The 16,257-nt window shown below is 35.8% G+C and overlaps 1 protein-coding gene across 5 annotated transcripts in view; it reads left to right on the top strand.

Annotated features, from left to right (window-relative positions):
- Positions 1-16,257, top strand: part of sbno2a (strawberry notch homolog 2a) — a 49,094-nt gene that overhangs the window by 27,632 nt on the left and 5,205 nt on the right. For all 5 annotated transcript variants that reach the window (XM_079612908.1, XM_079612911.1, XM_079612909.1 and 2 more), the window contains exons 19-31: positions 790-911; positions 1,741-1,872; positions 1,993-2,128; positions 3,012-3,124; positions 5,676-5,747; positions 6,406-6,511; positions 8,396-8,467; positions 9,717-9,860; positions 10,671-10,765; positions 11,422-11,514; positions 12,462-12,593; positions 13,568-13,644; positions 16,011-16,201. In XM_079612908.1, the coding sequence (XP_079469034.1) occupies positions 790-911; positions 1,741-1,872; positions 1,993-2,128; positions 3,012-3,124; positions 5,676-5,747; positions 6,406-6,511; positions 8,396-8,467; positions 9,717-9,860; positions 10,671-10,765; positions 11,422-11,514; positions 12,462-12,593; positions 13,568-13,644; positions 16,011-16,201 (1,485 nt within the window). The remainder of the gene's footprint in view (positions 1-789; positions 912-1,740; positions 1,873-1,992; positions 2,129-3,011; positions 3,125-5,675; positions 5,748-6,405; positions 6,512-8,395; positions 8,468-9,716; positions 9,861-10,670; positions 10,766-11,421; positions 11,515-12,461; positions 12,594-13,567; positions 13,645-16,010; positions 16,202-16,257) is intronic.

Genomic DNA, 16,257 nt, shown 5'->3' with positions numbered 1-16,257 from the left:
TAACGAAGGTCAAACGACTTCTTTAATTATGTGAGTTTTTCTTCATCTCATTCAGATATGCAAGTGTTCAGTGTCACATTCATAGTTAAAATCTGAACAATGTCATTCCTTCTTTCACACGGTCATTTAGTCATTACAAAATAATTTATTGAGGCCAAACATTTAAAATGACATTATAATCTGAAAAGCGTGACCCGTTTATCACGTCACTTCACCACGTGACAGCATTAAGCAGGCTCCGATTGGTTAACGAAGTGCGAATTGACGCAGAAGTTCAGATTTTTCAACTCGGGCAGCAGACGCGAATTCGTCCATTGCAATGTGAGGGACAGAAGAATATTTACATCGTTAAATAAGTTCACGGAAACTCGTTCTCGTTCTGTAAATTAAATATATATCATAAAATATTTAGTTTCGTATCTTTAGGTTCTGTGTTAATGCTAAGCAAACCAGGACTCAATCTATAATTTTCTTTTTTTGGTCAGTTACAAAAAAAACCACGAGAGCCGAACTACATGTGTGAAGTGTTTTTTTTTTCTTTTCTTTTTTTTTCTTTTTTTCTGGTCTCTGCGCTTGCACATTATAGTCACTGTGTGTTTTAGAAGAATTTACTCCTGCTGTTCTGTTCATTCAGGGATTGAAGAAGTGCAGATGCAGCTCACACTTATTAAATCAGCCCTAATTTCTGTCTAGACGGCTAAACCACACAGGAGTGATTGAGGTCTGTTCCAGACTCTATGTGCTGAAGTCATCCTGTGTGTGTGTGTGTGTGTGTGTGTGTGTTTTCAGCTAAACTAGAAGAACTGAAGCAGAGGCTGCTGGGTAGAATAGCAGAGCTGGGGAAAGAGCTGCCACTCAACACTCTTGACGAGCTGATTGACAGGTTTGGAGGACCAGAGAAGGTGTCAGAGGTGAGAATCACTGTAATGCATTGTGTTGAGTCTCACAGTGTGTTTGAAACAATTCTTGCATTAATATTAGATTTAGACGGCCACATTAATTAGTATATTACTGACTAACATTTATGCCGCATTTACACTGGTTCAAGTGACTCAAGTACATTTTTTTTCATCGGATATATGACCCATGAACGTGTTAGCAGGAAAAAGCACATGGATTTTGATATGCTCTCAGATTGGTTTAAGGCCTCTTTAATATGTATGTAATAAATTAATTATGAAATAAATCTTATATTAATCTGATACGTGCATTTTTTTGATATGTCATGTTTTACCAGACTTCATGACACAGCAGTTTTCACTCAGTTTTAGTTTTGTTATTTTGAACTAAAACTATTTTAAATCAATTTCATTCATTAATATAAAGTATTATTAAATTATAATATAATATAATAATATAATATAATTTTTTTCTCATTTTTTAAATAAAATATATAAAAAAATAAAGTAAAATAAATGTCCTTACTACTAACTGATATAAAACAATGGAGGTACTAAAATTACTGAAAATAAAACTGAAATAAATATAAATTAATGTTAAATAAATATATGAAAATGACTAAAGCACATAACAGCATTACACAAATGTTAATATTAAAATGAAAACTGAAGATATAAAAATAAAAGGCATTTAAAAATATTAATAAATACTACAATTGAAAATAAATAATACTATAATAATGCTCTTAGAGTTTGTTTGAGACACTTGATGCCTGTTCACACACAAGTAAAATGCTAAATGTGTGTGCGTGTCTGTGTGCGCACGCGTGTGTGTGTGTAGATGACGGGCCGAAAGGGACGTGTGGTGAGGCGTCCTGATGGCAGCGTACGATACGAGACCCGAGCCGAACAGGGCCTGACCATCGACCATGTCAACGTCAGAGAGAAAGAGCGGTTCATGACAGGAGAAAAGGTGACGCCCTCTGACCCACACACACACACACAACTCTGACCCAGATTCAGGATATTTGTGGCATATTATGAAGTGTTCATATATCTAATGCAAGGCATCCTCTGTGTGTTTCTCTCTCAGCTGATAGCCATCATCTCGGAAGCGGCGAGTTCGGGTATTTCTCTACAGGCGGATAAACGTGTGCAGAACCGCAGGAGAAGAGTTCACATGACCTTAGAGCTGCCGTGGAGCGCAGACCGCGCCATACAGCAGTTCGGTGAGTGTGTGTTTGATGAGTAGGGTTGGGTATCGTTTCAATTTTAGCGATTCCGATTCTGCTTATCGAATCCAGTTCTTATCGATTATTGTTTCCGATTCCAGTATAAAACATTTAAAAAAGGGGCAAATACTTGAAAAGTAAATATTTCTTCCTTTTATTTTTGCCATTTTTAAGCAATAACAAAGAAAATGGCTAAAGTGAAAGTTTTCAAATGTATATTGTGTTGGTTACATTATTACTCCAGTAGGTGGCAAAAATCGACTGTTCATTTTTTCTTCTTCATTTATTCAAGAAGATTCGAGATTCATAAAACAAAACGGTGAAGAATAGTAGTTCCATATAATAAATAAAAATAAAAATATACAGACATTTGACAGAAAAAGCTATTTGGCAATTTAACATCATCTCAACATCACCAGCAGCGCTCCGTAACGGCACATGTGCGTTTAGTGCTCAAATAGTCCTTTATCCTAATATTAAACTGTGTCATTGTCGGTAAATAGTCAAATTTTAGCTGATTCTGCAATTTATACCAGGAAAAAAGTGCAAAAACTTTCACCGAAGACAGTTCGTGTTTGTGGGATATCATACATAATTTGCCCATATGATCGAAGATTACAAGTTTGTTTCGTGTGTTCAAGATGAAAACATACCGATGAGAAGTTTATCAATGTATCATCTTTTCACTCTTTTAGTTCTTTTTATAACTGTTTTAATTTTCCTTGCTTTTATTTTGTGATTATTTTAATTCCTTTCTGTGTAAAGCACTTTGAATTGCGGTAGTGATTGTGCCCTATAATGAAATGTGCCATATAAATAAACTTGCCATGCCTTTGAGAGACCTTGTGGTGGATGCTAATATTATGTATCTGTGTATCAGGGCGAACGCATCGCTCAAATCAGGTTACGGCTCCAGAGTATATCTTCCTCATCTCTGAGCTCGCTGGAGAGAGACGCTTCGCCTCGATCGTGGCAAAGAGATTGGAGAGCCTGGTAAAGTCTTGTTTTTTAGATGTTATACACTTGTGTGCTCTTGGAAATCCATTTTATTTCCCCCCAAATTCAGTGTTTTCAGTTTCACTTTATTTTAAGGTGATATGTAGTTCAGGGCTGACAAAATGGCTGAAAAGCTAAATTCTAATTTCTTTCTTCAATATTAGCAACATTAATTCTAAAGGCAATTCTTAAAGGAGAAGTTCACTTTCAAATAAAAATTTCCTGATAATTTACTCTCCCGCATGTCATCCAAGATGTTCATGTCTTTCTTTCTTCAGTCGAAAAGAAATGAAGGTTTTTGAGGAAAACATTCTCCTTACACTCCATATAATGGACTTCAGTGGCAACCAACGGTTTGAAGGTCCAGATGTGAGTTTCAGTCTCGACACGATCCAGCCGAGGAATAAGAGTCGCATCTAGACAAACCAGCGGCCATTTTATAAAAATTAATAAAAATGATATACTTTTTAACCACAAATGCCCATCTTGTACCGTCTCTGAGATGCGCCGCGCATTACATCATCACGTTGGAAAGGTCACGCGTGACGTCGTTAAACATCCAGGATATGCACACGTAAGGACCATTTTAAACCATAAACTGACACAAATACATATAAATATGAGTCATTCAACATACAATAACTTTGAACGGTCCTCCTACTCCACACTTGTAAACTCTGGGTCGGTTCTTCCGACTACGTCACGCCTGACCTTTTTAACGTGATGATGTAATGCGTGCCGCATCTCAGAGACGGTACAAGACGGGCATTTGTGGTAAAAAAGTATATAATATAATTTTTTTTTAAATAAAATGGCCGCTAGTTTGTCTAGATAAGACTGGAGGATAAGATTCCTCGGCTGGATCGTGTCGAGACTGAAGCTGCACTGAAACTCACATCTGGACCTTCAAACCGTTGGTTGCCACTGAAGTCCATTATATGGAGAACAATCCTGCAATGTTTTCCTCAAAAACCTTCAATTCTTTTCGACTGAAGAAAGACATGAACATCTTGGACGACGTGCGGGAGAGTAAATTATCAGGACATTTTTATTTGAAAGTGAACTTCTCCTTTAATGTTAGAGGATAAAGTACTGTATTGTCTCCTATGCCCACAAGAGGGCGCAAGCGAACGCAATCAAATCAAGCATTGCATCTTTTATTAAAATGAAATGTCATTACCTTTTTAAAGTGTGTAACTTTTGAAACAATTGTTCTCAAATAAAATATAATTTTCTTAAAGTGCATGCAATGAAAATTAGGTTACAGTAGTGCATAAAACTGTAAGTGCATCAGTGACCTGAGAAAACACGCTTCCGCCATTTTACAAATGAACAACGCAGCCGCACCGCGCTTTATACTGGATAAGCTAACAAAAACAAACCGCGTCAGTGACGTCATCATCATGTCGTCTCGCGCGCCTCTTGACACACCAAAAATTTTAATGCTCGGTGTTTGCATTCGAATGTGGAGTTTTTTTAATTTATTTGACGAATATACGGAAAAAAATGTTGACAGCCCTAATGTAGTTACATTGTTCTTATAAAAATAAGTACTAAGTAATATTAAATAACTACATGTACTTACTATAGATTTACGGTTAGGGTTTGGTTCAGGGTTAGTTATGCATAATTTACTGTTATTACTAGAGTAAGTACATGTAGTAACGTGTAACTACATCACCTTAATAAAGTGTTACTGTGTTTTTCCATTTTAATTTGGATGGATTCCATTTTTAATGGTTTAATGCAATTTTAATATTCTAAAAGGAAATCTAATCAGTTGAATTCATAAAACTTTTAAAAAACGTAAGAATGTATGAAAATTTTAACAATAATAGGGCCCTATGAAATGTTTTACATAAATTCTGTTATCTTTTTTTTAATTTTTTTTATTTCTTGTGATTTAATACAAATTTATTATCAAAAACAATGGTAAGCAAATTAATGCTAAGACTTATTATTATTATATCTGTGAAAAATGTAATCAAAAATGGCAAACAAAGTACTACACAACATATGTTTACTGTTTAAATTGAAAAATGGATGCATAATTATATATAAAAAATAAATAAGCTGTTGAACTGCAGAACATGCGGACTTTGTATTGCAATATCAGTCTTTTTGCAGTTTAATATTCACAGACACTATTCCATATATCGCAGTTTAAGTGCACAGCCCTATTTTTGATTTATTCATCCAATTTTCCCCTCCAAATAAATTCCACGTTATACAGTAAATTCAATTCCCGTTATTCTGATATTCTAATAAGGTTTGAAAAATCTCAGCCAATCAGAACTTGATGTTTAATATACAGCTTTGTGGCTCTTGAATTTGGACCAATAAGATTTCACTTTGGGCGAAACTAACCAAAATATGGATCACTTACAGTCACGGCTTGTTAGGATGAGAAATATATTAAACTTCATAATGCAATATTTATTAGAAGCCATTCTACAGTCATGTGAGAAACTGCTTAACAAGCTGTCAGATGTTCTCGAGCATGTTTATGGAAATGCAGCCACGTTACACTGTGTGTTGTGTTTTTCAGGGTGCGCTGACACACGGGGACCGACGAGCCACTGAATCCAGAGATCTGAGCCAGTACAACTTTGAGAACAAAGTAAGAGTGTCAACCACAATATAACTCTTCCATGTGACTTCATTAGATTGCTTTCACCAGTGTCATTTTAGTAATATTTATATACTATTGTAGTGTTAATTCATATATTTCAAAATAGTTTTTTTTATATATTTTAGTGTTGTTGGATTTTGTCTTTTTTATTAGTTTTGTTTTCAATATTTCAATATTTTTTTATTTATCTTTTATTTCTGTTTTAGTCATTTTACTATTTAAACTTATTTCAATGAATTGCCAAAGCAACATTTCTAATTTTCGTTTTAATGTAAGTTTACGTTTTTCCATCGAATATTTATATTTTCAGCTTTATTTAAAATACTGTTTTTTTTGTTTTAAATAGTTTTAGCTCTAGTTAACAATAACAACACAGACTTTCACATTGGTGTCCATTTGACTCAGAGTTTGGTTGATTTTTATTTATTTATTTGTATTTTTCCTGAACCCGGAAGACACATATGAACTGCAATATGGTTCACAGTTGAGCAAAATCTTTTACATTGCAAACATACCACAGTTCAGAACCACACATTCAATGTGAAAAGCGACCGGTCAGGAAGAAATCAAACTCTAGTTTGAACCAGAATTGACCACCTCATTTAATGAAGCTGTTTATTGATGGCCTGTCTTTTGTCTGTCTTAGTACGGCACCAAAGCGTTGGATAAGATCACTAAAGCCATCCTCGGGCACATCGACAACAAAGTCCCTCCACCAAAGGGCTACCCAGGAGGGGACATGTTCTTCAGAGGTAATGTGCATCTCATCTTGGAGACTACATCTCAATTCACATACAAGTACTTCACGAACATACACTACCATTAAAAAGTCAATTTTTTAAAAGAAATTAATGCTTTTATTCAGCAAAGATGCATGAAATTGATCAAAAGTGACATTTACAGGGTTTCTGCAGGTCTTAAATCACCCTTACACAAATTAAGGCTTTAAAAAGTTCTTAAATCAGAGCTGAAAGTCTTCAATTCATAAAGTCATGGCATTAAATGTTGCATGCATTGCAAAAATTTATATGTGCATTCATGCCATGATGCATTTACGAGATCCCGGCTTGTAAAAAGCGTTCACGTCTTTCTAGAAGTCTTGAACCACCTGACCGCTGCAGATTTATTTTGCCGTTGATGATAGTGTTGCCACAGAAAGGCATAATTACGAGTCGGAGAACGAAGATTTCTTGTTATCATCAAATTACGGTAATTGACCGTTCGCAAAGACCCGCCCCCTTTAGGTTACTGTTTAGTTAACTTTCAAATTTGGTCATTTTTTTAAAGAAATTTAAACAATAAATACTGTTTTGTGGCTCTTTAATGTGTGTGTCAGATCGCTGTGTCGCCTCAGTTAAAGCTGCTCGTGAACCGATCATCTCTTCCTTCTAGTTCATTTATAGCATCAAATAAACATGAATGAACATCAGGAGGAATGTTGTTTTAACCGCGGAAAGGCGTCAGTACACTCCGCTTCTCAAGTTCAAATCCTCCCATGTTAATCTACTAACTCTCCTGACTGCTTTGTCCGACAAAATGGCGGATGGCGAAGTATGATTGGTCAGATCACCTGTCAATCAAACTCACTGCGAAGGGTCAATTGCGACATGGCTTAAGCGCAACATATCTTCCTCATTATTTTTTGTCCTGTTTTCCAATATAAATATCTAAACTTCTTTAATCAAGATATATTTACTTGAGATGCAAATGTAAAATGAAGTCTTGAAAAATATAACAAAATTAAGTGAGTTTATGCTTAAAACTAGAACAAATATGTCAATGAGTTATGAAAACTGCCCATTGGCAGATATTTGTTCTTGTTTTAATCGTAAACTCAATTCATTTCGTTTCACTGAAAACAAGACTTTATATTTTATTTCATTTTGTATCTTGATTTAAGAATCTTTAGTCATTTGCACTGGAAAACCAGACAAAAACACTGAGGAAGAACATCACTTTTTTATTGCAGTGTGATCAGAAGGTACTATATAAGATGTTTCCATATTCTTGTCTTATTAGTGTTGCCAATACAACTCATTATGTTTCTCCCCAGACATTTACATTTAGAGAGAACATATGGATGTATTGTGTTCCCTTTAATTTTCCATACTTTGAATTAAAAAGGTATTTTAAAAAGTCTTAAATTTACCTTCATAATACCGGCAGAAACCCTGCATTAAAGACATTTATAATAATACAGGATGTTTCTATTAGAAATAAATGCGGTTCTTTTTAATTCCTGAAAAAATGTATCAGTTTCCACAAAAATATGAACTGGTTTCAACATTGATAATGATCCGAACTGTTTCTTGAGCAGCAAACCATCATATTAGAATGATTTCTGAGGGATCTTCTTTCAAAAACATTAATACAAATCTTATCGATTCCAACATTTTTAACAGTTGTGCACTTTGGTTAAATTGTATATAATATAATTATATTATTAATACAATATTTAGTTCTACCAAAATACCATAGTTTCTGCAGTTTCGGACACACTAGTCCTACTCTTGCTTACTATTTTGGCTTGTGTGTGAATCGGTATGCAGGGAGAGACACTGCGTTCAAGCACATGCAAAAGAACATGACATTATTATGTTTGTGCACTGATTTTAATGTTCATTTGTGTGTATCAGATATGAAGAAAGGCATGATTGATGTGGGCATCTTCTGTAGAGAGCCGCGTCTGGGTCTGAACACAGAGAAAGGTAAATGTAATACAGTAACACCACGGTATTGTGACTATAATGGCTGATTTACTGCTAATCTTTGTGTTTTACACGATTAATACAGCACCTGCTTCTGCATACTTATTAGTGATGAAAATATATATCTGTGCTGGATAATACTTAGTCTTTTTCACACATTACTTGTACTTACTATAGTAATAACAGTAAATTATGCATAATTACATGCAATTAACCCTAATTCTTCTATAGTAAGTACATTTTGTTAATTGATAGGGATGCATCAATACCACTTTTTTTTTGTATTCCTATTAATTGATATTACTTAGTACTTAAATGTATAATTACATAACGTTATTACAATTACATAATTACCTTTAAAATAAAGTGTATTGTGCCGATATTTTGATATTATTGATGTTGGCTGATTTACTCAAACCTGAATTTACAGAGATGTTAGATTCAAAATATACTGAGAAGAACAATGTTTATGGGTAATGTACATTTGTTCAGGATATAATGTAGCATCTGGATGTAATGTAATATCGTGGTGATGCATGACTGATGTAAATCCCATCTGTGGAGTTTCATCACATTTATATACAGAAATGTTTTTTTGCTTGTATTTAAAGGTACACTGTGTAGTTTAAGTATTTTATTAGCTAAAATCAACGTCTTTATTTATAAATATGTCCTCATTGGTGTAACATTACCTCCGCCAATGATCTGACTTATCCTCGTAAGCGAAGAATTTCTTATCTTTATTTACATTGAGTCCAAGGAGGCTTCCATGTCGTTCCGCCATTTTGCAAAACTATTATAGCAGAGAGGGACCTTAAGCACTAGCATACCTCAACGCGTTTTCGTTCAGAGCCAGCGTCACATGACTGAAACCTCAAATTTGAAAGGTTGCACTGTACGGTAATTCATAATGTATTCATACTGTAACATTCATTTGTTCGTTGTGTGTCAAGTTGCAGTTTGTTTGAAATAACGAACCTCATCACCCGAAATAAAAAGTGCTATTGGAAGACATGTTGTCATCGCTTCTTGGTACATAACGGCTACCGTAGTTGCAACACGCATTTGAAAAAGCGAGGCGCTAGAAAGCACTATTCATTTGAATGCAAAATACAATTTCACCACTAGGTGGCAGAAATTCCTACACAGTGTCCCTTTAAAGTAAACTACATGCAAGAAATGCATTGATTACTTGCAAGTTATATGCAACCAAGTGGCTAATTGACTTTCTTTTCTTCCTGTATCCCAGACTGCACCCTCACTAAGTTTCTGAACCGTATTTTGGGTTTGGAGGTCCATCAGCAGAACTCTCTGTTTCAGTACTTCACCGATAACTTCGACTACCTGATCAACAAGGACAAAAAAGAGGGAAAATATGACATGGGAATATTGGGTGAGGAATCATCTGAATGTGCACATCAGACTGTTTTAGTTTTAATTTTAAAATGATTCACAGATGAAAACTCTGTCAGTAATGACTCTCCCTCATGTTGTTCCCCGGTAAGACTTTCCTTCATCTTCGAAACACAAATTGATATTAGTGATTAAATCTGAGAGCTGTCTCACTCCTCCATAGGCTTCTGTTGTAATTGAAACTTGCCGGCCCAGAAAGTTCACGTAGTGTAACAGCGCAGCACTTCGTCAGAACGTAGGTTCACTATTGGCCAGCATCACACACATGACCAGCGTCAGCCAATAGTGAGCCTCCGTTCTGCCGTACAACCCAGAAGCGCTGCGCTGTTACTCTACGTGAACTAGCCCACACAGAAGAAAATGAATAGTTGAATAAAGTCGTTATTTTAGTGTTTTTTTTGCGCACAAAAAGTATTCTCGTCGCTTGATAAACTTAAAGTTGAGCCGCTGTAGTCACTTGGACTATTTTAAACATCGTCTTTACTAACTTTCTGGGCTGGTAAGTTTCAATTACAACAGAAGCCTATGGAGGAGTGAGACAGCTCTCAGATTTAATCACTAATATCTTCATTTGTGTCCCGAAGATGAAGGAAAGTCTGACGGGGAACAACATGAGGGAGAGTCATTACTGACAAAATACTGACTTTAATGCAAGATTGTGCTGTCATTAAGCACGCTTAAGCATGCGTGTGTGTGTGTGTGAGAGACGGAGTGTGTGTTTGTGTGTGTGTTTGTGTGTGTGTCTGTCTGTGAGAGATGAGATTGATGTTCTTATGTCCGGTGTGTTCAGATCTTGCTCCTGGTAATGATGAGATTCACGAGGAAACGCAGGAGAAGTTTCTAACTCCAGGAAACCCTCAGGAGGGCCAGGTCATGCTCTATAAGGTACATGAGAGGAACCTCTGTGTTCCTGACCTCGACTTTACTGTGATCCAGCAGCTTTCAGGCTAGAGACGCACTGTTCAAGTACAGAACACAAACGCCTCATAAGAAATTAAGTTTACACTTTATTTTAAGGTGTCATTGTTACACTGTAATTATATATTTAAGTACTGAGTAATATTAATTAATAACTACATGTACTTACTATAGGGTTAGAGTAGGATTATGATTTGGTTGAAGGTTAGTTGCATGTGACTATGCATAATTTACTGTTATTACTACGGTAAGTGCATATAACATATGTAACAAGGACACTGTAAAATAAAGTATTACCGAAATTAATACTTTTATTCAGCGAGGACACATTCAATTGATCAGAAGTGACTGTAAAGACATTAATAATGTAAGGTTCTATTTCAAGTAAATGCTTCCTATTCATCAAATATCACGATTTCCTCAAAAATATGAATTTTTTCAACACTTATAATCAGCATAATTGTTTGTTGAGCAGCAAATCATCATATTATACTGATTTCTGTAGGATCATGTGACACTGGAGACTGGAGAAATGAGGCTGACATTTTTGCTTTAATCACTGGAATAAATATAAATAAGTTTACAATATATTGACATAGAAACTGTTCTATGGCTGTGTTCAGATCAGTGTGGATCGTGGGATGCCCTGGGAAGAGGCCTGCAGTAAAGCGGAGAAACTCTCTGGAGAATATGAAGGGTTTTACCTCTCAAACAAGGTACAAAACACACACATTGATGTCTGACAGTAACTCATGCTTGATATGTTTATGCATTTGTTTTCTATTGAAATGTATTCATTAATTAAATTTGAGTACTCTATTATTATTATTTTAAATCCTCTGTTGCAATTTACCCATTGAGTAACCGGCAAAATACCGGAAGTGGCTCATTCCACGAACAAGAATCCATGAACCGCATTACTAAACTGCTTAAAAAGGAGGCATAGTAAATCCATTTAATAACCATAACAGCATAGTGCTATTGTGAATTCACAAAGGCTATGATTAAATTAAACCAATATATGAGCTGGTGGGTTTAATAGCATATATATGTGCTTTAATTACATGTCAAGTCATCTTCATTTATATAGCGCTTTTAACAATGTAGATTGTTTCAAAGCGGCTTTACAGTAATAGACGGATAAATTATGCCTGCAGGTTACGTGCATCTCATGTACAGGTGAAACTGGAAAAATTTGAATATGGTTTCATAAGCTGTAAGCCATAATCATCAAAATTATAAGAAATAAAGGCTTGAAATATCTCACTTTGCATGTAATGAGTCTATATAATATATTAGTTTCACCTTTTAAGTTGAATTACTGAAATAAATGAACTTTTGCACCATATTCAAATTTTTCCAGTTTCACCTGTAAATTACATTATATATTTCAGCAGTGTTGTTCAATAAAACCATATGATCACTTGCTTTTTATACTTTAGTTGAACCAATTATTATTGCCTCGTATGTATTTTAAGTCATTTTGTTCACTTTAGGTCTATTTTTAGCACAAAAAATGTATTCGATTAATCGTTAAAATAATCGATCAAGTACTTGATTACCAAAATAATTGTTTGTGGCAGCCCTACAACTGTTAAATGTTTCCAATTACCAGCCATCTTTGAGTGTGTTCCTAAAGGAATGTGTGTTTTTGTGTGTTCAGCTGCGTGGGAACCAGCCGTGTGTCCTGCTTGCAGAACAGGGTCGTGGTCGAAACCTCATCCTGTATAAACCCAACATCGGTAAACAGGCTCATCCCGAGAACCTGGACAACCTCCTCCTGAGATACTACAAGGTACAACATGCATAATAATCTGACCCTACATCTCACTCACATCAGTGTAATGTTATCTGTAATTTATTATATTATAATGTTATAATGTAATCTGCTCCAGAGAGATCTTGTTGCACAGTGACATCTGGTGGTAGAGAGCGGGTTTGTCAGGAACACAAATGTATGTTTGATTGTTTGGTGTAAACCTGAGCTCAATACTAGATTTTAATTTAATTAAAGAGGACGTGTTATGCTTTTCCTCATGTTCATCTTTGTTTAGTGTGTAATGTTGCTGAGTTCTTCTCTATATCAGAGTCAGTGTTTCTGAACGCCTGAAACGCCTCCATTGTAGTCTTGAGTTTCTTCCGGGAACGAACACGTCACAATATTCCTCATTTAAATAATTAATATGCAGAATAAAGGGGCGGGGCCTGGTTGAGTTAGTTAGTAGTGTGTTAAACTGACGGTTATGGTAAGAGCGGGACATTTCCCTAACACACTCGAAGTGCAATCACAACACACTGATCCAGCGGACCAATCAGAGCACAGTGTGCTTTTCAGAAGGAGAGGCTTCATAGAGACAGGAAGTAAACAGAGCGTTACTGACAGACTGGGAAGAGAGGAGCTGCAATAATGGAGAATATGAGGAAAATAATCAAAATTCAAGCAGGAAAACCTGTTCTAGTAGAGCCTAAAATCAAGACTCAAGGGCATAACATATGCCCTCTTTAATAAATACTCTGAATACAATTCAACTTTCAAGAGTTGCTTTATGTTTTCAGAGCTGATTTATAATTTTTCTAATCAAAAATCACTTCATACCTCATTCAAGTTCCTCTTAGACAGGGAATACAGATGTTTGATTGGCTGAACTAAATGCATAACTAGCCCTAAAATACAATCAACAATGGCATCTTTAAAATAGTTTTTGCCAATTTTCATGGCACTTTTGCTACAAGTGGGAAAAAAAAAGTGTTTTTCTTCCCGCTCTAAAGGTGACGCCTGATGAAGCAAAGGATTTCTGGGAAACTCAATTTGAATTCTCCTTCAGCAGCTGCACCCATGCCAATTGGTGAGTGACATTTTGTGTGTGTGTGTGTGTCTCTTTTTCGAGTCATTTCGTTTATTTCAGAATAATATAATTAAAATGACATGTTAAATATCCCATCACATCTAGAACTTACGAAAATGTTCATTACATTTGTAAAAATAATACAAATAAACTATAGGGTACTGCAGCCAAAGCCAAATGATACGAAACCGAAATGTTTTATTAATTGATTAGTTGTTGGGTCTTAAGGCTATTGCAGTCTGACTGTTAGTTCACCTCACCTCCTGATCCGAGACGTTCTTTCCTTCTTTCCTTTGCAACTTCATAAATCACGTTTGTTCTCCTCTCGTGAGACGTTATAGTTGCCGACTCGTCAGTGTCTGTCTGTCTGACTCTGATCTGTCTGCTCTGTGCTGGGCCGTGCCGTGATACAGCACAGCGCTGGAAACAGAAATGATTGGTTCATCTTTCGAGTCTCGAGTTCGGGTTCAGCCGGGTCCGAGTCTTTCGTTCTTCCTGTCAGTCCCATAGGGGCTATGCTGTCAGTGTCCGTACCGAAATTAGTTCATCTTTTTCGAGTCTTTGGGTCCGAGTCTTTCGTTCTTTTGTCACGTGACCGCTGGTATCTCGCATCAACTGCAACATTAGATTCGTATTATTGACCGCGTCTGACTCTGAATGTATATTGTTTTATATTTAGGAATTAAAATACAAAATATGTGCAATAAACATTATCTGAAAAACAGAGGCGGACAGAGTACACAGCTTCATTACTTGAGTAAAAGTACAGATACCCCTTGCTAAATGTTACTCAAGTACAAGTAAAAGTACTACAGTCAGATGTCTACTCAAGTAAAAGTACTGAAGTACTTGTTTTTAAAAGTACTTGAGTATCAAGAGTACAAGAGTACATTTTCTAAATATTGCATTACTACTGCCACAGTGCTTACATTTATGTACAGAAACGTCCTACATGGAGTTATGAAAAATGTTAATACCTTGGAGAATGTAAAAGGAATTGAAAGTGAAATCAAGTCATTTTCATCTTTTTACCACGTTGCTTTATTTAACATTTCGCACTTGCCCACAAGGCAATAGCACAATGGCAACGCTCTGACAAACCTCTGCTAGAGTTTTAATGGATTTTTTGCACCCACATTTGAACTAACAATTGTGTGTACATGTGAGTTTCTCTGTTTTTTCATCAATCAAATCAATAAACCTAAACCAGCAAAGAAGGCAATATAGCAATGTTCTGACACACCTCTGAACCACACCTCTGAAAGGTGATTGCTGATAGGCTGGCCCAATCAGTGACGCCTGCACAATCCAGTCACGTTTGAGAGGGAAACAACAAATTGAGGGTTTCCGAGATTTTTTTTTTTTTTTCCTTTTTTTTTTTTTTTTTTTTAGAAGAAGTAACGGGTACTCATGGTTATGGATAGAAATGTAGTGGAGTAAAGAGTACAATATTTGCCTCTCAAATGTTCTTGAGTAAAGTCATGAGTACTCCCCAAAAATGATACTCGAGTAAAGTACAGATCCCTCAAAATTGTACTTAAGTACTGTACTCAAGTAAATGTACTCCGTTACTGTCCGGCTCTGCTGAAAAATAAAGTATCCATCTTAAAATTTTAAATTAGTAATAGTCTAATTGATTTGAATTTGTGAAGTTATTTGAATAGTCAATTTATTTCCCATATTTGTATATGTCTAATATGATATTAACTGAAAATTATAATCCACTCTAAACAAGTCTTAAATATCACATTCAATGTTATAGAAAATAATCTTCATGACAGAAATTCACAAATATAGCCTATATACATTTGAGAACAGAAACGCATCAGGTAAGTTAACAGTAAAAGTAAAACATACGCGCTTGTTTGTAAAAAGGTGGTGAATTAGTACGTTGACAAGTCACGTGACAAAAGAACGAAAGACTCAAACCCGAAGACTCGAAAAAGATGAACTAATCATTTCTCTTTCCGGTACTGACAGCATAGCCTCTATGGGACTGACAGGAAGAACGAGAGACTTGGACCCGACTCGAAAGATGAACTAATAATTTATGTTTCCAGTACAAATTCAGAACCCATATGTTGCGCAATGCGCATGCGCGGCCAACACAAAATGAACAAATCACTCTCTGAGACAACTCGGTAATGAACAAAATGAACAAATCGTTCATGGCCGACACACCACTAATTCAAAATGCAAATGCATGGCAAATTTCTTCACCATTGGAAGTCCGTCAGACGCAATTCTTCATTGCACCAATTCCCATTAAAATGACTGGATTTTTGCTCATGAATCATGATATTTCTCTGTGTATTGCAAACGTGACCAAACTTTAATAGTGTTGTATATCTGTGTGTTTCTCATAGGAAGGGCAAGTGTAAGCAGATCGAGGAGGGGCAGGAGTGCTTTCTGGGGATGCGTCTCAGGCAGTATCACATGCTGTGTGGAGCTTTGCTGAGGGTTTGGAAACGAGTGTCTGATATAGTCTCGGACGTCACCAACTCCAGCATCCTGCAGATCGTACGACTCAAAACCAAACAGAACAGCAAACAAGTTGGTGAGTTGACCCTTTTGTTATCGGTTACTACTCAATAATGTTTCCTAGCATACCAA

Source organism: Phoxinus phoxinus (assembly GCF_949152265.1).
Source record: "Phoxinus phoxinus genome assembly, chromosome: 5".
Taxonomy (NCBI): domain Eukaryota; kingdom Metazoa; phylum Chordata; class Actinopteri; order Cypriniformes; family Leuciscidae; genus Phoxinus; species Phoxinus phoxinus.
The sequence above is the reverse complement of the archived record's forward strand: the minus strand, read 5'-3'. Positions and strand labels throughout refer to the sequence as shown.